At 37.0% G+C, this 23583-nt stretch overlaps 1 protein-coding gene across 12 annotated transcripts in view; it reads left to right on the top strand.

The window, feature by feature from the left end:
- The window catches only part of BPTF (bromodomain PHD finger transcription factor), a 159086-nt gene that overhangs the window by 90281 nt on the left and 45222 nt on the right, over positions 1 to 23583 (top strand). For all 12 annotated transcript variants that reach the window (XM_041724350.1, XM_041724349.1, XM_041724348.1 and 9 more), the window contains 6 exons: positions 7869 to 7998; positions 8942 to 9080; positions 12076 to 12252; positions 13333 to 15628; positions 19834 to 19958; positions 20973 to 21101. In XM_041724350.1, the coding sequence (XP_041580284.1) occupies positions 7869 to 7998; positions 8942 to 9080; positions 12076 to 12252; positions 13333 to 15628; positions 19834 to 19958; positions 20973 to 21101 (2996 nt within the window). The remainder of the gene's footprint in view (positions 1 to 7868; positions 7999 to 8941; positions 9081 to 12075; positions 12253 to 13332; positions 15629 to 19833; positions 19959 to 20972; positions 21102 to 23583) is intronic.

Below are 23583 nucleotides of genomic sequence, written 5' to 3'. Positions count from 1 at the left end.
GTGCATATATGTGTCTGAGTGCTGTGACTACAGGTGACTTTCCTTATTTGTGTTAAATATCATGATACATATATAAGATGGTAATGTATAAGCAATAATGGGTCATAATAAAATAACACCTGTGAATTCATCAACCAGTTTAAAAGTAAGAACATTATCCCTATTGCATCTGCTTTCTGTTCACATTACCTTGCCTCCTCTGAGAGATAACCGTAATTTTATGTTTGTGTTTTATTCTACCCTTCCTTTGACTCTAGTTTTATCACATAAGTATAGATCGCATAAGTATAGATCACATAAGTATAGATTGTTTTCTGTTGTTTAAGTTTTATAGTAATGTGTCATCCTAAAAAACTAAGTCATAGACTGGTAAAGGTATTTTAAATTTTTTTATCATTCTATAATCAAAAAAGGGTTAGTATTCACAATATATTCAAGAACTTCTACAGCTCAATAAGAAAAAAAAACGAAACCATTTAGTAATAAGACCAAAGATACAAACATAATTCAAAGGAGACACAAATAGCCAAAACCATGAAAATTTCCCTGGTAAGGTGAGGTAAATGCACATTAAAACTAGAGAATAGGGATCCCTGGGTGGCGCAGCGGTTTGGCGCCTACCTTTGGCCCAGGGCACGATCCTGGAGACTCGGGATCGAATCCCACGTCAGGCTCCCGGCGCATGGAACCTGCTTCTCCCTCTGGCTGTGTCTCTGCCTCCCTCTCTCTCTCTCACTGTGTGCCTATCATAAATAAATAAAATAAAATTTAAAAAATAAAAAATAAAAAATAAAAAATAAAACTAGAGAATATTATTTCATGCCCATGGTATTGTTAAAATTTTTAAATATATTGGTAAATAGGTGATATAATAGAGAATTCTGGAACACTGCTGATAGAAGAGTAACTAGCAAAATGGTTGCTGCAACCATGTTAAAGAATCATTTGGTAAAAACAAAGTTGAAAATGCAATTGTATTCCTCACTCAGTACCCTAGAGAAATCTTACATGTGTACATGAGAAAGCATGAAGAAGTTTTTTTAAAAAGTTGATTCCATGGGAGCAGCCCGGGTGGCTCAGTGGTTTAGTGCCGCCTTCAGCCCAGGACCTACCTGATCCTGGAGATCCAGGATCGAGTCCCATGTCAGGCTTCCTGCAATAGAGCCTGCTTCTCCCTCTGCCTGTGTCTCTGCCTCTCTCTCTCTCTCTCATAAATAAATAAATAAATAAATAAATAAATAAATAAATAAATAAATAAAATCTTAAAAAAAAAAAAAAGAAAAGAAAAGGATCCATGCCCATCATGAAGCGCAGTGCAGAGCTTCAACTCACAACCCTGAGATCAAGACTTGAGGTGAGATCAAGAGTCAAATGCTAACCGACTGAGCCACCCAGGCATGCCAGAATGTTTCTTTTTTTTTTTTTTTTAAATATTTTTAAAAATTTTTTATTTATTTATGATAGTCACAGAGAGAGAGAAAGAGAGAGAGAGAGAGAGGCAGAGACATAGGCAGAGGGAGAAGCAGGCTCCATGTACCGGGAGCCCGACGTGGGATTCGATCCCGGGTCTCCAGGATCGCGCCCTGGGCCAAAGGCAGGCGCCAAACCGCTGCGCCACCCAGGGATCCCCCTGTTTCTTACAATACTTTGTAGTGGTGAAATTTGGTAACAGTTCCAAATGTCCATAATTAGGCACATTTAAGTTATGGTGTGGGGATGCCTGGGTGGCTCAGTGGTTGAGGCCTGCCTGCCTTAGGCCCAGGCATGATCCTGGAGTCCTGGGATCAAATCCCACATCAGACTTCCTGCATGGAGCTTGCTTCTCTCTCTACCTATGTCTCTGCCTCTCTCTGTGTATTTCTCATGAATAAATAAAATCTTAGAAAAAGAAAAAGTTATGTTGTGGTACTATAATGGGCTATTAATATTAACACAGCTGTGAACCTAGGGCAAGTGTCAAGATTGAATCTCATATATGTACAACAGAGTGAAAACAGTTTTCTACTTAAAAATAAATGTAGTGTGATTCTATTTATGTAAAATTTAAAAGCATGTAGGATAATATGTTAAAATATTGTTTGTGAATACAAACATTTGTGGTAAAAGTTTAAGGTAATTCAAGAGCTATATGCTTGAAATCTAAGAAATACACCTCTAAATAAATTACAAATGGTCAAAAAAAAAATGTAATGGAAACTAGAAAACACTTTGAATTGAGTGTTCATGAGAAAACTACATACATTGAAATTTTGTAGGCTGCCCCTAAAGAGTACCCAGGGGGAAATTGGTAGTCTTCAATGCTTACACTAGAAAAGAAGAACTACAAATTAATTGACTAGGCATATGTCTCAAGAAGTCCTTCTGAAGACAGGAAATACCAAGAACAATTGAATATTAAATATTTGATGAAATAGAAAACCTACCTTAGATCCCATTATAATTTACAAACCACTGATGAGCTTATCAGGAAAGAAAAAATAAAGGGGAAAACACAAATCACCAACATCAAAAATAGAAAAGGAGCCTTACCAATCAGTATTTTTGATTCACTCTCACTGGCACTAGGGATTTTAAACCTTCAGAGGGTCCACTAACATAGTATTCAGGCTTCCTCCATCCATAGATGAAGGGCCCACTGGGCTTCTAGTTTTGTATAGAAGGGCTGAGGAATAGGGTCTCCTACCCCCATCTCCATTATTGGACAGTAGGGAATAGGCCACACACTTTTCTCAGGCAGGAAGAGGATTTTGGTTCACTTTAAAGGGTATCACTGCACCTGTCAATAAGGAGGTGGGCAGGACCAGATGACTTCATAAGGAAGTTCTTCACATTTCAGGTAATAGATAAGTCTATTCAAATTCTTCTATAAAATAGAAAAAGAACGAAAGCTTGCAGATTATTATTTGTTAGTAGAACACTGTAATAAAACCTGATATATAGAAATGGACAGTAGATAGCTAGAAAATTATGGCCCTATTTCTTTTTATTAATATTTATAATTGGTTAATAATTAAATGGCAAATAGATGTGCATTCAGGTACTTTTAAAACATTAGTAAATATATTCAGGAGTAAATTTTAAAAATTATAAACCATGGATAATTGGCTTCCCCTAGGAATGGAAGACTTGTCCATTAATAAGACTAGATTATTAATATCATGCCATTTGAAGTCAAAGAGAAAACTTTGATCATCTAATTAGACACTAAGAAGATATAAGGTCATTAATTCTTGGTTTAAAAAAAGCTTAAATAGGAATAGAGAATAGTCTTTTTTTTGTCCACCCCTGCTGTCCACCTGCCCCCAAAAAGATGTATTCCAGACCAAACTATCATGCTTTCTTGATGCGTTCCCATTAACATTCAGGTGGAAGAAAATGAAAATGCCCCCTATCACTGCTGTCTTTTAACTTTTCCTAAAAGTATTAGCTAATGCAGTTTGTCAAGAGAAATAAAATCTACATACGTGTGTGTGTGTGTGCTTGTGTATGTATGTACGTGTTGGCAGATAAAGGCATAATTATTATATGTAGTTGACCTAATTAGATACTTAGAAACCCCAAGAAAATTAAAAAACCATCAGAAACAATCTGAAAACTTAATAAAGATTTTATTGACTAAATAAGTCAATAAATAAATGAGGGAGAGAACGCTGTGCGTGCCTGAGTGAGGAGAGGGGCAGAAGGAGAGGAACAAGCAGATTCTCTGCTGAGGCGCAATCAGATGCTTTGCTGACTGAGCCACCCAGGTGTCCGCTAAACAATACATTTTGTGTAACAGTAACTATGTAGAAAATACTGTGGGAGTTCTGGGTTAAAATAACAAATTGTATAAATACATTTATTTGTTCCCTGCTTAACTCCATGAAAACTATGGCAAGGGGATTTTTTAAAGCATAAACCCACAGAGAAAAGGGAAACAAACAGAGAATACAGCACCAATAAGGCCATGGAAGCAATAATACAGGTGGACAAATGGTAACCTGCCTAAGAGGGCCATATCCCGAGTCAGTGGGGGAAACAGAATTTTCATGAGTCACACCATAGAATCCTCAAAAGGCATAGAAGTAGGAAGTCCATAGCAGTTCACTTTGGATCATATCTGTGCAGTGTACCTGTACCTTTCACACATCCTGCCAGATAACCTTGAGTATGGTGAGCCCAGTATCTTCCAGGCCTCACTCAGACCCTCACCCTCACATTTCAGACCCAGGGACAAGTTTATTTTTTCCTGGGAACCTTTTTTTAATAGTAACAGTATTGGTCTTTGTTCATGCAGCTAGTTTTAGTCTTGCTACCGAGTTGTCAAAAGCCAGACTTTGGGGCACTTGGGTGGCTCAGTTGGGAAAGCATCTGCCTTCAGCCCAGGTCATGATCCCAGCGTTTTGGGATTAAGTCCCACATCGGGCTCCCTGCTCAGTGGGGAGCCTGCTTCTTTCTCTACCACTCCCCCTGCCGTCCTCTCTCTCAAATAAATACAATCTTAAAAAAAAAAAAAAAAAAAAGCCAGACTTTATACTGTTTGGGATATACATGAGTGATAGAACTATAAAGAAAAGTAAGGGGACAATAACCCCAAAGTCAGGATGATGACTGGGAATGGGACACACTAGATTCCGATGTATTTGGTTATTGCTACAAAGTTCTCTTTCCTAACCCAGTTACATCTTACATATTTTTAAAAATTGTAGTGAAAGAAAAGATCCCAATAACAACAAAAAACCCTCAAACAACTAGGAATAAATTTACCAAGGAAATAATTAGGATCATGTAAAGAAATCATTAAAGCTTTACTAAAGATAGAAAGGATACTCAGAAAATGAAGAAATAAAGATAGTTTAAATATGTATACTACATTTTCTAAAACCGTGCATTATGTTAATTATATTAATTTAATCTATCAAAATTAATACTTATTTGCATTATTAATAGAATTTTCCCTCCTTGGGGGGCAGACAGGCTTGATCAAAATGATATTAATATTTCAGCTAGAAAAATTAATTGCAAGAAATGGGAAGTAGGTATGAGAAAAAAGGGAATCAATATTAGAACATTTTTGAAGCTATAATAGAAAATAAGATTTAAGGTAGTGGGATAGAACAAAGAATCCAGAAATAGACCTAAGCACATATGAGCATCTACCAATGACAGCTTTGTATGTAAGAGAAAGAAAGAGGACATGTCTGGAGAAAATACCATCTAGATCCCTGCCTCAGCAAAAACATTCAGATCAATGAAGATTTTTTTTAAAAAACAAAAACTAAAAAACTTCAATAAGAAACTATGGATTAATTTATGTTTTTGTTGTGATACTTTCTTTTTAAACAGATGTAAAACCCAGATGCCATAGAGGAAAAAAGTGGATATATGTATTTAAAATTCTGAGTGGAAAAATAATATTATAATCAAACTCAAAAGACAGATGACAGACTGAGGAAAAATATTTGCAACACAAATGGGAAGTTACCTTAATTGACAAAGATCTTTTATAAATGAAAAGGACTAATAGTCCAGTACAAACAAGACAAAGGATTTGAACAGGCATTTTGCAGAAAAATAAATATGAAAGGCCAGTGGACATAAAAATGTTTACTTTTCTCGTAATTAAAGAAATGTCAATCAAAACTCTAGGATATAATTTTTTATCTCTCAGTTGGGCTAATAATTTAGAAGTTTGGTACTTGAGTGAAGGTGTGGGAAAGGGTGGCTTTATAATTGATGGCGGCATGAAGTGTACAATTCTGAAGAGCTTTATGGCTTTACTTGTCAGTGTAAGAACTTCTGGACTTAGCTACCCCACCCCTGAGGGTACTGGGGGTACTCTACAAGTTTACTAAGAAAGACACAAAGCATTTTTTCTTATAACTTTGTAACAGCAAAACAAGTACAACAAGACCCTGGGCACCACATGGAGATTGGGAGTGGAGCTGAGGCTTGGTGCCTACTCCTGGTCACATTCTCCATTGAACCATGGAGGTGTGGAAGAAACACCTGCCACCCAATGTGCCTGCCAGTATGGAGTGGCAGTTGGAAGCTGCACAATACCAGCACCATGGGGTTTCCTTCCTGGGGCATCTAGGCTGCCAGCAGTAGCCAAGGTTTCTGCCTATCCAAATGGAATTGCATTCCTTCAGAGCTCACCTTTTTTGCTTTCAAAACATAAAGATTGTCTTGGTGGCAGTGAAAACAATAGAATTTTCTCTGGAGTAGCTAACATCATAGATTAACTATAGTACTACCTCACTGGCCTGATATCCTCAGCAAAGTGAAGCCCTTGTACTTGGTGGTGACAATGTTTGTTTCCCATGTGAACACCAAGAGCACAGACTGAGCTCTCAGCCCAGTTGTGTTCTGCCCCGGTGGCCTCCCTGCACAGGGCTCTGTTCCTGGCTGTTGTCAGCGAAGATTGCTCAGTTGCTGTGTCAGACCTGAACTTTTGGAGACTTTTAAAGCTTAGCCCACAAAAGCTCTGTTGAAAAATACTACTTGATCCTGGCTCAGTGTAGTGGGTTGAAGCTATCAGGTTATCCACCACGCTGTGCCTACAGAGCATGCCCCACTCCCTTGGTCCCAAGAGTGGTAGCCGGTTGATGATACTTGAATAAGTTCATTCCTGGTGAGAATCTGCTCCTTTTCCCCTCCTCCCGTCAATTGTGAGAGAATGAAGAATGTTTGCTATAGTAGTGGTTGTGCACCTAATAGGCATTGAGCTCTCAGCCTGGCAAGACTGGATTCTAGGGTCTATATCATAGGACACAAAGCTTTCTTCAAAGTGGAGATAAATAGGGAGTTTTTAGTGGGAGGATAGAGATAAAAAGAATTAAACCCCTTTTCACATCTTTCCAGAACCTCCTCCTCCCCTAAGTTGACAAAAGATCTCTTTTTTCTTTTTTTTTCACATGGCTTTACATGCAAGATCGGCTACATCTGGGTAGGGTGTGATAGAGCAATTTTTTACCACTACAGCTCTTAGACTCCTCTCTTCATAGGTTTTAATCAGTGTCCTTGTTTATGGCAAATACTCCCATTCACAAAAATCCAGTCTAATCTTTTTTTTTAATTTTTAATTTTTCAGTCTAATCATCTTAATGTAGAGCCCCACCACAGGCCTGCCTGTCTCCTTACTGCTGGATGCAATGATACATTTTACATCCTGAAAAAGAGTGTGGCCTGTGCCCTGTGTTTAATGACTGGAGCTAATCAGTGTGGGTCCTTCTTTCCTAGCCCTTCCCCTCACCCAGGAGTGGGAGCTTCATGGGTCCTTTTCTCTATGGATGTAGAAAGCCTGAATTGTACATTTAGTGGAGCGTGTAATGACTTTAAAACCCCCAATGCTAGATAGAATTAGAAATATTGGTTAAAATAAAAGATTTTGGATTTCTTGGTCTTTTTGGTGAGAAGGAAATAATGTACTGTTTAATAGGGAACTGGTTGAGTAAATTATAGTATGTCCGTGCAGTGGGGTATATTATTTAATTATTTAAAAAAGATCTGTATCTTCTGGTATGAAAAGATCTTCTAGTGTAGTAATTCATTGAATACATGCTATGTAGTTGTGATTGTAATGTAGTATCTGTTTTGTGTAAATAGGATGTTGGTGTATAGATAGTTTTAGGAATAAGCCATAAGGGAATGTATTTCTTATAAGGACACATTTAGGAAGGATGGCATGTTTTTGCTTTTTTCTACTATTTGATTTTTCCTGTTATAGAATTGTACATCTAGTTATTTTTTGATTGAGGTTGTCTGGGTTGTGGGATTATAGCTAACCAGCCTTTGATTCTGTCCTCCTGATTTTCAGTACTGTATTTTTATCTTTTTTATTTTTCAAAGTTAAATGCAGTTCTGTCTTTCCATTCATATATTTTTAGGTTACACAGGATGACATCAATTGAAAGAGAAGAGAAGGAGAAAGTCAAGAAAAAAGAGAAAAAACAAGAAGAGGAAGAAACAATGCAACAAGCTACATGGGTAAAATATACATTTCCAGTTAAACATCAGGTAATTCTTATTATAGTCTTTTAAAATAGTGTTAACCATTTCTGAGACTTGTATTCTCCAACTTTGAATACTTAAATTTTGTTTTACTTTGACATAATCTTTTCTTTAATGTAGTTGGAACAAAGTAAATCTTTCTGGCAGTTTTGTAAGCATAGGTTTATCTTACTAGAATATAGGTGAGCTATTAGACTAATTTGTTGAAATTATTAGAAAACTGTAAAATTGTGTTACATTTTTCATATTAGAAAAGGGGATAGTTCACCTTGGAAAAACACAGGTTTGAACCGCATGGGTCTACTTACACATAGATTTTTTCCAATATAGGACAGTACTGTAAGTGTATTTTCCTTCCTTATGATTTTCTTTTTCTTTTGTTTAAAGATTTATTTATTTTAGAGAAAGATGGGGGTGGAGGGGCTGAGAGAGTCTTAAGCAGACTCCTCTCTCAGCATGAAGCCCAACAATGGGGCTCAGTCTCACGACCCTGAGATCATGACCTGAACAGGAACTAAGAGTCAGATGCTTAACTGACTGTACCACCCAAGCACCTGCTTCCTTATGATTTTCTTAATAACATTTTCTTCTCCCTAGCTTCCTCTATTGTAAAGAATGCAATATATAAATATGTATAGCATACAAAATATGTGTTAATCGACTGTTTATGTTATTGGTAAGACTTTGGCCAACAGTACGCTATTGGGAGTTAAATTTGGGGGGAATTAAAAGTTACACATGGATTTTTGACTGCGTGGGGAGGAGTCAACAAACCCCCATGTTCAAGGGTCAGCTGTATTCAGTTTTTCATAAATCTTTGATTCCTCTTGAAAATAAAATTGGTAAACTTATTTGCCTATTTTTCTTGTTTGGTAAAAATGTATAAAACCACATGTGCTTTATAAGCATTCTCATTCTTGTTTAATCAGAATGTTTTCATTTATACCAGGTTTGGAAACAAAAAGGAGAGGAATACAGAGTAACAGGATATGGTGGTTGGAGCTGGATTAGTAAAACTCATGTTTATAGGTTTGTTCCTAAGTTGCCAGGCAATACTAATGTGAATTACAGAAAATCATTAGAAGGAAGTAAGTAATTGAAGTTATTTTTTCTATATCATAACTTTTGATTTTGTGCTATTTCTTATAAATTTGTAGTGCATTGACCATATTTTGGATAAAAGTATTTTTCTGGAATTTTTAATAGAACATGCAAAACCACCAATGTAGTTTATTTATTAATAATAAGCTCAAATACTTTAAATTACTTTTTTTCTCAGGATTTTTATAACTAGGATTTCAATTAAAGAAAGATGATAGAATAGAACTTCCTAAAAAAAAAAAAAGAAAAAAGGCCTCAGCACCTAATTGTTTTTCTAAAATCTTAAATTCAAAAAAATAAAAATAAAAATAAAATAAAATCTTAAATTCAGTATTACTTGACTTCCTAAGGAACCACCTATCTGGTAATCTTGATGTTGTAGCACATTACAAAACCAGAAAGGAAGTGATAGAGACTTCTGTAAACACTTCCACATAAACGAGGGAGATATTAACTCCATTTGTGCTACTCGCTAACAACTAATATATTTAGAGTCACAGAATTCTAGAGGGGAACTGCCCTATTAAGACACCATCTGTTTTGAAACTCACATTCCATGAGTAGATTATTTCATGAAGATGTGAAGTTATGTACAGTTCACACAGATAGAACTCTGACTGGAATCTATGTCTCCTTGCTCCCACTGTCCTTTTTTGCACTCTACATTGCCATCACTTTTTTGTTACCTGATTATTTTCAAAAGCAGTTCTGCACACTGTGCAGTGTAATTTGCTAATGTATGGTGTGATGTGTTCTTTCCTATGAAGTCTATGCTGTAGTGAGTATTGTGTACATACCTAGCTAACTAATTTGGCTTCTTCGTAAATGGTTCTGCTGAATCCTGGACTGGTTGAGATATTTGAATTATTAATGTGATAAAGTTATCATTTTGGATTACCTTTTTAATGGGAAAATACTTATAAGGGTCACTGGAATTTATAGGGACTAGGAATGTCTTGCACATAATAGATGCTCAGTGAATTGTTCTATTTGTCAACTAGAACTATTCAATATTAAATTTTATTATTGTGATCTGATTATATTCAAGCCAAATGTCCACTATAATAAATTCTAAAAGATTAACATTTTTTATTGCCATTTTGTTGCTCCAGTTACCCACATAGCACGTAGAATTACAGAGAGCTTTTGTTTAATTATATCTGACTTATTTTGTCTTGTGTAATAAAATCCAGATTATCAATAAGCAAAATATTTAGATTTTTGCAGATTTATCTCATATCCACTTTCCTTAGCATACTGTTTCTATTGTCCAAATTCTGGGCCTTTATCCAGTCAGGTACCAAGTTGGTCTTACAACATCTTTTGAGCTTTTCCTTTCCGGTGGTAGCAATGCATGTGTTAGTATAGAATAAGAATTACAGTGAAGGCATTAGTATTAGTAACCACCAGTTAATAATCTCAGAACTATTGGCCCCTATAATAATGGTTAACCTAATCTTATCATATGACAGAGGCACAGATGTGCTGGAAAAAACAGAAATGCGTTTCAGGGAACCTTGACTTAGCATCAGAAGACTAGAGTGTTCAGCTTGTTTGCGTCACTTATTTCTAACCTCCATTCTAACTCAGACTGAATGCCTTAGCTTTGCATATTAGTTTACAAGTGTCAATAAAGGTACCGATGTGCAAGGATTAACAAAGGATATTAATTGTCTTTATGTCTAGAATATCTTTAATGGAGAAGACATCCCAAGTATTTTATAATTGTCTATTTTAAGCATCTGGGTTCTTAAAACTTTTAGGTGGGGCTACTACTATTATATAAAGCTCTTTTTGAGAAACTTGAAATCATTGAAAAAATATTGCCCAGTTGTTCTGAAATAACTGAAGAAGCATTGAATAAGGAGAGTATCAGTTTACTTTTTGTCCTTTTGTTACTTGTGAGGTCCAGACACATCCTATCACTGTTCTATGATTCGTTTCTTCTCTCCCCAGTATCCTACTGTCTTGACAGATACCAAGTTTGTTTTTTGCACTCTTTTCCCTTCCCTCAGCTAGATCTTTCTGGAAGGAGTAGGTACATGTTGCTAAGTCCTTGGGATATTTGGGATCAAGTGAAGAGAATAATAAAAGGTAGAAAATGCCTGTAAGGCCCAAGAAAATTCACCTGGACAATAGTTCTGTATCATGGGCTTAATTTTTTTTTTCCTTATGGAAAATTTTAAACTACACGAAAGTAAAAAAGCATCATCTTTCTGTCATTCTCCTATTAGTTGTAATAATCTACTTTTTTTCTGGAGTTTTTTCCCCCCTATGTATTTAGAGCAAATTCCAGAAATTATGTTATCTACCAGTTCAGCATATATCTCTGATTGGAGTGGTCATTCCATAAATTATGCCATTACCATTCAACACACTTAACAATATTTAACATGTCCATCTTGAGATTCTCAGTTACTATTCTAGCTACCCCAGTTGTGCCAGAGATGCCCTTTTAATGGTGGTGGTAAATCAGGTCCAGACAAGGCCAAATATTGCATTTGGTTATTTCTCTGAAGTCTCTCTTAATCTATGATAAATACAGTGATTCCCTACCCAGAAAAAAAAAAGTATACAAACAAACCTTTGTAATTAATTTCACTGGCTCTTAGATAGCCTTGAAGTCTATCCACGGACTCTGGGTAAAAAATACTTAAGTGTTTATTTTCCTAATATGGTTCTTTAATATAAAGTATGTTAGAAACACTGATGTAGACTTTGTGGAGTCATTGAGCAGCTGAAATAGTGTCATATATGAAAGATCCTGAAGTACATCTAAAATGTGCTCATTCCTCTTATGCTTTAGGTCAGTTGAGCATGTTAGGAAAGTATATACTATCTTCAAGCTTTATATTTTTTAAATAGAAAACAGTATAGATTGCTAGAAATATAATTTCCACTAAACTAGATTTGTTAAAGCAGATTGCTAATGTTCAGAATACCTTTAATTATATATATATACACACACTCAATTCTTTTTAGCCAAAAATGTGGATGAAAATATGGATGAATCAGATAGACGAAAAAGTCCACGGAGTCCAAAAAAAATAAAAACAGAGCCTGATTCTGAGAAAGGCGAGGTAAAAGATTCAGATGCTGCAAAAGGGGCAGACCAAAATGAAATGGACGTTTCCAAGATTACTGAGAAGAAGGACCAAGGTAAGGAGAGTCAGGTGTGGAGGGCAGCCTGGGGGTGATAAGATTGTATTGGATCTGGTTTGCATAGCAGGAGAGGTACTGCCTTATATTTCTTTGATAGCAGCCTTATTGAATCGCAGCTCATTTACTATATAACTAATCCATTTAGAATATACAGTGGTTTTTAGTATTTCACAGAGCTGTTCAGCTGTCACCACAGTCCATTTTAGAACATTTTCACCACCCCGAAAATAAACATCATACTCCTTAGTACCCAGTTTCTAATCCTCCCTAAATCCCCCCAGCCTACTAGTCTACTTACTATCTCTATGGATTGGCCCTATTTTGGATATTCTGTATGAATGGAATCACGTAATACATGGTCTTTTGTGACTTGGTGTAATGTTTTCAAGATTCACCCATGTTATCGCATATGTCAGCATTTTATCATTCCTTTTTAGTTCTGAATAATAGTGCATTGTATGGATGTGCCACATTTTGTTTATCCATTCATCAATTGATGGACATTTGGGTTGTTTCTACTTTTTGGCTATTATGAATACTGATAAGGACATCCTTGTATAAGTTCTTATGTAGACATATGTTTTCATCCCTCTTGGGTAAAGACCTAGTAGTGGAATCCTAGGTCATGAGCTGATATCTCTGTGTCCAGCCTTCTGAGGAACCTATACTGTCTTTTGTGAAAAGTCATTCTTTAAAAACTAGGTAAGCTAGATAATGTATAAGCCTTAAGATATTTTATGACTATGAAATATCTTACATAAAATTTTCCATGAAGGTACTGGCGTATGGGGTAACTGTCACATGCTAAGTAATTTTTCATTGTAACATTACAACTTCAGATACTAAAAATCAGAGTATTTAAATATTTACAAAATGTCTGTTTTTTAACCTTTTATAAAGTTTAGCCCTGTCCATTGACCTATCTTAATCATGTTTCAAGAGCTTTCAAATATGTATATTTTTGAAGCCCCGTGAGTGAAATGAAAATAAACATTGGTGGTTTTTAAAATAAAAATATTGTGAATTCCACATTTGAGACTAAAAGTTAACATTTACATAAATGTGTTTGTTTCACAGATGTTCAAGAAATTTTAGATTCTGACAATGAGAAACCCTTTAAGGAAGAACCAATGGAGATAGATGATGATGTGAAAACAGAGCCGCATATAAACTGTCAGGAAGGTTCTCAAGTAGATGTGGTCAATGTCAGTGAGGGCTTCCATCTAAGGACTAGTTATAAAAAGAAAATTAAATCATCCAAACTAGATGGACTTCTTGAAAGGAGAGTTAAACAGTTTACACTGGAAGAAAAACAGCGCCTTGAGAAAATGAAGTTGGAGGGTGGAATTAAGGGTATAGGGAAGACGTGTACAAGTTCTTTAAAAAGCCTTTCTGAGTCCTCAGTAATAACAAAAGCAAAAGAAGGGTGTCAAAGTGACTCGCTTAGACAAGAACAAAGCCCTAACACAAGTAATGGTAAATCTGAAGATGTGATTCGAGGATGTTCACAAAGCGATTCCTCAATTCTTAGAATCAATGATCCTGATCATACAACAAACAGACTTTATCCAAAAGATCAAATGTTAGATGACATCTCCATTCAGAGCCCAGAGACAAACTGTCAAAAACAGAATTCTGTTGGAAATGACATAGATGAGAGTCTCTCTCAACCTACCAGTCAAGGCCAGGAACTTAATAAGGTTAAAACAAGAGGAAGTGACTTTCTCATTGATGACTCCAAACTAGCTAGTGCAGATGGAATTGGTACTTTGATCTATAAGAACAAAAAAACACTCATACAGGAGGATAATGACACCATTGTTTCTCCTTCCCAGAGCCCTTCACTTCCATCAGTACCTAAAAGTACTGATGATAGAGATCTCCCATCTCTGTCAAAAGCAGTGGACTTTGAAGGAAAACTAGGATGTATCTCTGAATATAACAGCACTTTGGAAAATAGTTCTGATACTATGTCTATTCAGGACAGCAGTGAAGAAGATATGATTGTTCAGAATAGCAATGAAAGTCTTTCTGAGCAATTTGTAACTCAAGAACAAGGTATTGAAGGCTTGGAACCATTGAAACGTGAGTTTGTTCCAGATAAGTCCACTAGCAACTATAAGAGACCACAGGGTAAGGTAACTGAAGCAAATGGTAGGAAGCCAAGTCAAGAACAGAAATTAGAGGAGAGATCAGTTAATAAATGTATTGATCAAATCAATCTAAAAAGTAGCACTGACAGAAAGAATAATGAAAATCGAGAGTCTGAAAAGAAAGGACAGAAAGCAAGTACTTATCAAATAAATGGAAAAGATAATAAACCCAAAACATATTTAAAAGGGGAATCCTTGAAAGAAATCTCTGCGAGTAAAGTAGCAAGTGGTGATCTTGAATCAAAGCTTAATAATATAAATAAAATAATTCCTGAAAATGATATTAAGTCATTGACTGTTAAAGAATCTGCTGTAAAGCCATTCATGAATGGCGATGTCATCATGGAAGATTTTAATGAAAAAAACAACTTGGAAACAAAATCACGTTTACTGAGATCTTCAGATGCTGCAGGCGACTACCAAGATGGCCTAGACACCCTGCCATCAACCAAAGAGTCTGAGACCATGCCTCCACTGTCTTGTCCAGAAAGCAGTTCAACAAATCAGGTAGAAGATATGGAAATTGAAACCTCAGAAGTTAAGAAAGTTACTCCCTCACCTGTTACTTCGGGAGAGGAATCTAACCTCAGTAATGATTTCGTTGATGAAAATGGTCTGCCCACCAACAGAGATGAAAATATCAACGGAGAGTCTAAGAGGAAAACAGTTATCACAGAAGTCACAACCATGACATCCACGGTGGCCACAGAATCAAAAACTGTAATCAAAGTAGCAAAAGGGGATAAGCAGACTGTGGTCTCTTCCACAGAAAATTGTGCCAAGTCCACTGTCACAACCACCACTACAACAGTCACAAAGCTATCCACACCCTCCACAGGCAGCAGTGTGGACATCATCTCTGTGAAGGAGCAGAGCAAAACTGTGGTCACCACAACAGTGACAGATTCGCTGACCACTGCAGGGGGCACTCTAGTGACATCTATGACCGTGAGCAAAGAGTATTCCACAAGAGATAAAGTGAAACTCATGAAATTTTCAAGACCCAAGAAGACTCGTTCAGGTACAGCTCTGCCATCGTATAGAAAGTTTATCACCAAGAGCAGCAAGAAGAGCATATTTGTTTTACCTAATGATGACTTAAAAAAGTTGGCCAGGAAAGGAGGAATCCGAGAAGTCCCTTATTTTAATTACAATGCAAAACCTGCCTTGGACATATGGCCTTATCCTTCTCCTAGACCAACCTTTGGTATCACTTGGAGGTATGTACTTTAAAATGTATTTGGGGAAGGGAGAAACTCTTAAAAGCATTTTTGAGTAAGCATATCTCATTTTTTACAGAAAAAAAAATGAGATAATAAGAGACAGGGAAGCAGAAATTTAATGGGCCAGGTTAGTAATGGAAATAAGATAACAGAGAATCTTGAATTTGGCTGGCTGGGAGGTACTCAAGTTTACTTAGGGTAAAACTTTAGGGAAAAATGTTAAGAGACTTGAAAAGGTCTAAATCTTTAAAATGAAATTCAGTTTTACTTTCCTCAAGACAGAAGAAACATGTCAAACATAGTTGGTTTTGTGGTTTAACTTTCTGAGTTATTGCCATGTGTTTGCCTTGGGAATGAGAATAAGAGACTTGGATAGTCCACTTTCTGGAATGTTTGTATTTTATTTCTATTAGGTAATTCATAGAAACATAAGACATAGGAAACATGCCTGTGAATCACACCGAGTTCATCATAATGTGGAAATCTTCCTAAAATAATTTATTTGCATGATAAACATTTGTTTTGGAGTTCTCTGTTATTTATGTGAGAAGAGGTCTGTGAGATTCCTTAGGGATTTTTTAAAACCCAGAAATAGTCTTAATTTAAAATTTTCTGGGCATTAAGCTTTGGGGATGAGTCATAAGTACATAGTGTTGGCAGTTGTAAGATCATGTAGTTTCATTTTGGGAAAGGATCTTAGAAATTCTTATCTTTTATAGATGTGTAATAAGTTACCTCTGGCCACAGAGGGACAGAGTTAGGAATAGTGCCCAGTTTTCCTAAATCCCCAGTCCAGTACTGTATCTGCTATATCACATTTCACATATCTGTCCTTGCTTTGTCCTTTTTCATGTCCTTGTCTTTTTATCTTTTCACCCTCACAACTCGAAAGGATGGAGGAACATAAACACTGAAAACATAAGAGTTCTGTGGGGCAAGCTTGCGAGTCAGGAACAGTCTTGATGGCTGCTAGATTTTGATAGGAAGCTGCAGTTACTTCAAGTGACTGAACAGATTCCATTTCACTTTAAGCTTCGTTTCTGTGTGTCTTTACTATGGTTCCAGTTTTTAGTTTTTTTTAAGTTAAAACCATGCCTTTTTTTTGTTTCTTTTATATTATAATTAGCCAGTATTATAAAACAAAACCAAAACAAAGTGTAAATGAGTACTCTCTCTAAAGGAGTTAACTTATTAATACGACCAGTCACAATTGGTTTGACCAAGGTTTTTATAACTCATCTTTTGATTTGAATTAAAATATCATCACTCCATTACACATTCAATAGAGACAGCTGAAAAGTACAATTTCTCTGCAGGGCCTGCAATGAAGGATTTGCAGAATCCTGCAGGGAATCAAGGAACTCTTCATTACAGTTCATGGATTTATAGGATTACTCTGCACTTTTCTGCTTTCTTCATTGAGAGCGGTCCCAAAGTGTATCCTTGACTGTCCTGCAGGTAACTTCTTTCCCACTGGAAAAGTTACTATGTACAAATACTTTAACTAAAATGACCTGGCAGTGGTGGAGGCCAACCTTTCTGTGCTTTCCTTTTCTGAAGTGGAAGGTAGGCTCAACTGGGAAGCACTTTTCTCTGAACCAGTTCCGATCAAGTGTTGCCCAGGGCCCTTTTCTGCACGGCTGGGTTTCAGGAGCCTTGGATTGTTATGTTTTAATATGCACTGTGGGCACAGTTGGTATCTGTTTAGTTAATTTCTCATTTTTCAATGGAAGGAGATACCTTCCTGTACATTTTAAACAGATATTGCTGTCAAATACGTGCTAACGTCTTAATCTGCTGAAGTTTAGGGAAACATAATCCCTTGTATCTAACAGGGGCATGGGTAAATAATGTAAAGTATTCTTGATTTAGAATGCATTTTTTAAAAGTGTATTGCTGTAAAAACCATGCATGTGAAATGCATTTTTATATTCACACTTGAAAATTTAAAAATCTGTCTGATGCTTAGAGTAGAAGCTAAGAATGCCAGGAGGTGCATGTTTGATATTTATTAATTTAATGTTAAGGCTGAGCAGTAGTGAAAAGTGAAACTTGTCTTGTCAATCCATTAGGCCTCTCTTTTCCTCCACACTGTCCATTCCCTTACTTCCTTTTTCCTGGGCCCTGATTCTGTGTTTCATTATCACTTTGAACCAATAGTTGTCTCACAGTGCTGGCCACATAATCCTCCTAAAAGTCAAATCTATCCTGTGAATGTTCTGATGGAGCAGAGCAAGCCTTCAAAGTGTGAACTACAACTGCAGGCCTGGGAGGAGGAGAGCGTCTCACCTGTGCACCGTGTCTCTGAGAAGTATTTCCCTTTACAACTCATCCTATTCTGGATAAGTCTCAGAGGCCTTAATGCAGATCGCCTTTAACGCTCTTCTTTTATCCTTCCATTTGGTGCTGCACACTCTGCCTCTGCCCTCCTCTCATGGCAGCTTCGTCTCTTGCTGCGCTTCCTCATCCCTGCCCTGCAGTCAGAGCATACCAGATGTGGTTTCTGGGAAGAGGTGTGTACTGTTGTACACTTTCCTTCTGAGCGTGTGTGTGCCCCTGGCTACCCCCACAATCTTTGTCCTCTTAGACTCTGGCAAAGCTCTGATCCCCATCCCAGAGCCAAGTCAGGTGCTCCTCATGCTTCTCTGACAGCTCCTGAGGATATAAGAGCAGATTATAATTCATTTCCCTGCCTCCAGCTCCTTTCAGTTAGTCTGACACATATAGAAGGCACTCAAGTATTTTTTGAATGAATACATGAACGAATAGGCTTTTGGTGTATTCCCCACCTGGTGGTGTTTCCATTGCAAAACAAAGATGCATTGAAGTTGCTGTTCGGCTGTAGTGAGTGTTCTGAGGAAGGGAGAGAATGAGAAACATTTCTCTTCCAAAATACATATCCATTTGGCATTCAGAGTTCCCTAGGCATTTCTATGGGGTGTGGTCTGAACATGACACATACTTTTCCCCCTTCCTGGGACATCTCTGCACTGGATAACATTGACCCTCCCATTTAAGAACTGTACTCCAGGTCAGAGGATTCACAGGGCGACAGCACGACAAAGGAAATCTTGGTGTCACAGGTGGAGATGGGGATTTCAAAAGCAGCTGCAATTTTCTGGCTGGAGCATTCCCTTTCTCCCATTGTTCATTTTCCCAGCTTAATGTTTAGAATAGAAAGCATTGCCTCTCAAATACAGATTATCTTAAGGTTTACCTTCTACCTCTGTTAGGGGAGGAAATTATTTTAGTTTTATAGATTTTCTGTATCTGTAAACAAGTGTGTTTATTTAAGTACGTAGAAATGTCAACAGAGTGTTTAATTACACAAAGATGACACTAAAAGAGAATTGATACCCTAGGGTTTCTTTACATTGTTTTATAGTTCTGTCTTGGGACATAATATTCATTACAGTTGTAAATTTGAGATGTATCTTTAATATTATTTTTAAAAGAATATCTAAAATGTTCGATAATTTTACACCTAATGCTTAGGAAAAAACGGAACACAGAGATTCCTTTGTCTCCTGATCAGTAACTGATAGAGTATTGTCCTTTTTGTTACTCATTGTATTGTAAAATTCTAAAACTATATTAATGTGGTTAAAAGTGTTCGTTAATAATACCAGGTATTCATCATCCAATAGTTCATGTTTTACAGAGCCACCATTTGGAAGCAAAATTTCTGTCCATTTGGAAAGGTCTTGTTGGATATACAGGGGGGTCTTTTTTTTGTTTTGCATTTTGAGAAAATTTAAACAATTTGTTTGTTTCAGCTAAGTCAGTTAAGATTTTATCCTTTTTCTCAAAACTCTTATCATCTTTAGTAACACAATTATATTTCTATTATCTTTCATAATTTCTCTAACATATATTTTGGAATTAGGCTAAATGTATAAAATTAACATAAATTCTTGCCACGACAGTATTAAAATGAAAGAAACATGCTCATTTTATAAATTTATGTGGCATTTGAAGTGACTACAAACCCTTTTTTAAGTTGTTAGATGCATGTTATGCCTAGGGAAAAAAGTTATTAAGGGATGTATAATAGTCAAAGTGCTTACAGAATCGTATTATAATTATTAAAATAATGGAAGCAAGAAATAGTTCTTCAGTCTAATAATAGAATGTGTGTGTGTGTGTGTGTGTACACATATGTACACAATACATATGTAGTTTTTCTTGGGTTTTTCATTCAGGTATAGACTTCAGACTGTAAAGTCCTTAGCTGGAGTGAGCCTTATGTTACGGTTACTGTGGGCAAGCCTGAGATGGGATGACATGGCAGCCAAGGCTCCTCCAGGAGGAGGGACTACACGGACAGGTAAGGGTTTTTTATTTGCTAGTTTAAGTTGAAAAGAATAGTTCACTTAATTTTAAGCATTTCTGTTATTTATTAAAATATAATGCTTGTGTTTTAAAAATATAGCTTTGCTAATACAGCTTTGCTAAAGTTAGGCAGCACATGTTATAAAATCTTGGGGGTTGAGGGGGGCTCAAATTATAAGGTGAGTCACTTATATGTGAACGAGTCTGAATTTTTTTTTTTTTTTTTTCCGAGTCTGAATTTTTAAAAGATCTTCATTGGGGCACCTGAGTGGCTCAGTTGGTTGAGTGTCCGACTTGATTTTGACTTACTGGTCAAAAGGTCATGATCTCAGGGTCACGTAGTTGAGCCCCACATCAGGGCTCCATGCTCAGCGCAGAGTCTACATGAGATTCTCTCCCCACACCCCTGCACGCTCACTCCCTTGCACATGCATTTTCATTCTCTCTCTTTCTCTTTCTGTCTCTCACTTTTGCCTTCCCCAACCCCCCACCCAAAATAAATGAATCTTTACCAAAAAAGGGGAGGGTCACCAGGGTAGTTCAGTGGTTGAGCATCTGCCTTTGGCTCAGGTAGTGATCCCAGGGTCCTGAGATTGAATCCCACATCAGGCTCCCTGCAGGGAGTCTACTTCTCCCTCTTCCTGTGTCTCGAGAGCCTCTCTCCGTGTCTTTTATGAATAAATAAATAAAATCTTTATTATTGTATGGTATAGATCAGTTAAACTGAACCCTATGCTTGCTGCATCTCTCTTCTTTTATTATTTTGACTGTTTTGCCACCAGAAATTAAGCTGCCCCCAAACAGTGTTTTGCTCAGTTTAGAAATTTTCAGTGAGGAAGAAACTCAGTATTCTTGCACTCCAGCAATGGTCCTGAAATTATTAATTAATCAAATGTTTTTAAAAGTTTATTCCACATATGTCTCCTTTTTAAAGCACCAGATGTTGTACCTTTTTAGTCTCTGAATATTTTAGGTACTTATTAATACTGTGTGGATTAAATCACCATAGAAACATCTGAAACTGAAATCACAACAACAGAGATAATTAAGAGGCGAGATGTTGGTCCTTATGGCATTCGATCTGAATATTGTATCCGGAAAATCATTTGCCCCATTGGAGTTCCAGAAGCACCAAAAGGTAAGAAATAGAAATAATTCTATTTTTTTGTTATTGACCTGTTAGCCATGTCTTTTACAGATTAAAATTTGAGGGGATCCCTGGGTGGCTCAGTGGTTTAGAGCCTGCCTTCGGCCCAGGGCATGATCCTGGAGTCCCGGGATCGAGTTCTGCATCAGGTTCCCTGCATGGAGCCTGTTTCTCTCTCTCTCTCTCTCTCTCTCTCTCTCTCTCTCTCTGTCTCTGTCTCTCACGAATAAATAAATAAAATATTTTTAAAAAAATTAAAATTTGAGGGCAGCCCCGGTGGCACAGCAGTTTAGCGCTGCCTGCAGCCTGGAGTGTGATCCTGGAGACCGAGGATCGAGTCCCGCATCGGGCTCCCTGCATGGATCCTGCTTCTCCCTCTGCCTGTGTCTCTGCCTCTCTCTCTCTTTGTGTCTTTCATGAATAAATAAATAAAATCTTTAAAAAAAAATTAAAATTTGATTATAATCATTTCCTAATTCTTTTTTTTAATGATTTTATTTATTCATGAGAAACAGAGAGAGAGAGAGAGAGGCAGAGACACATAGGCAGAGGAAAAAACAGGCTCCATGCAGGGAGCCCGCCATTGGACTTGATTCCCCAGGCTCCCGGATCACACCCTGGGCTGAAGGTGGCGCTAAACCGCTGAGCCACCTGGGCTGCCCTCATTTCCTAATTATTTATTCCACTTTTGAAAAAGATGTATTTTCAATACAATCTATTATATTTTTTAAAATGATATTTAAGCAATAAACATAACAAGATTTCATTAGACACAAATTGATACCTATAGGCATTTTTCCAAGCATAGGGAGGGTACAGAGAACTATAATCATACCTCTTACAGGGGTTCTAGGGGGCCTGGTCGGTTGAGCCTCCGACTTGGTTTCAGCTCATCATGATTTCATGGGTTGTGGAATTGAGCCCCACGTCAAGCTCCTCACTCAGAGGGAAGTCTTCTTTCTTGAAAGATTCTCTCCTTCTGCCCTTCCACCTGCTCATGCTCTTGTGCATACTCTCTCTCTCAAAATAATACATAAGTCTTAAATAATAATACCTCTTATAATTAAGATGTAGAGCGGTGATTGACACCAGACCATCAGCTCCAAGAGGGCAACTACCAAGTCTGTCTAGTTTGTTGTAGTCCTGACACCTGCTGCTGAAATCTGACACATAAGTGGTCCCTGAACATTTGTTGATTCAAGGGTTAAAACTGTTGTGAAATACTTCAGTTCTCAGGGTAGAAATAATCTAAGAGGCATATAAAGAGTGATTCAGGAAACGTTTATAGAGCAACCAAATGATAAGCATGGGACAGCAAATACATGGAAGAATGAGATTCAACCAAAGAAGAGGTTATAATATTATAATTCTATAACATGAGAATCTCAAAACTGTTAATGCTAAAAGGAGTTCAGTGAGGTGACCAGATTCAAGAGACATAAATAGATTAAAATCAATAATTTAATTTCATATATGCAATAAAAACATTTAGGATAAAAACCTGTTACAAAATGGGTAAAGAGATTACTCTGCTTAGAAATATACTATTTATTAATAAAAATAATTGTCCCCCAATGTATAAATTTAAATTTTGAAATTTGATTGAATTAATTAAAAGTTCAGGACACCTTGGGTGGCTCAGTGGTTGAGCATCTGCCTTTGGCTCAGGGCATGATTCTACAGTCCCAGGATCCAGCCCCGCATTGGGCTCCCCAAAGAGAGCCTGCTTCTTCATCTGCCTATGTCTCTGCCTTTCTCTGTGTGTCTCTCATGAATAAATAAATAAAATCTTAAAAAAAAAAAAGTTCAAAAGTTCATCTTGGAGAATAAATGAGAGTAGCTTTTTTAAAAAGAACTTTAATAAAGTGTAGCCATCCTAGCAGATGGTGAAAATTAGCATAATTTAAAACAGTGTTGTGGAACTGAGACATCTCAGTTGATGAGCAGAGAAACAGATGAACAGGTGGTTTCTGACCAGTCTTCCATTATTGACCCCAGAGCTTTCAAACAACCAGCCTTCTTGGGTCACTTTTCTTTGCCTCCTAATACTTTGGATAACCCAGGTCCTACTTGCTGTTTCTGTTTTCTTTGGCTGCTTCATTGTTCCCTGAATGAATGGGACAGTTCAGTGCTTGCCTTTCCCTACTTTTTATTTTTAAATGTTACCATTAGGAGATTTTACCTGTACTTACTTGTTCAGATCCGTTTTTTACGTGAGCAATTTTAAAGTCCTCGATTCTCATTGCTGTGATGGAAAATACACATTGCCAGAGTTGTATATGCCAGGGTCACCCAGCCTGACTTGTGGTAGGAACATAGTATGCTTCTTGAAGGATGTGTATCCATGTCAGGGTCTGAAGGATATATAGGTGGTAGTCAAGTGATGGGGATGGAGGCTAGAAATAGTGTTACAGGCAGATGGAACAAACTGTGTGTAAAGACTCCTAGGACTTTTATATCAGGGGCCAGAAAA

The sequence above is a fragment of the Vulpes lagopus genome, chromosome 12, assembly GCF_018345385.1.
Source record: "Vulpes lagopus strain Blue_001 chromosome 12, ASM1834538v1, whole genome shotgun sequence".
NCBI classification, from domain to species: Eukaryota; Metazoa; Chordata; class Mammalia; order Carnivora; family Canidae; genus Vulpes; species Vulpes lagopus.
Note: the sequence above shows the minus strand (reverse complement) of the source record. Positions and strands in the feature narration are given on the sequence as shown.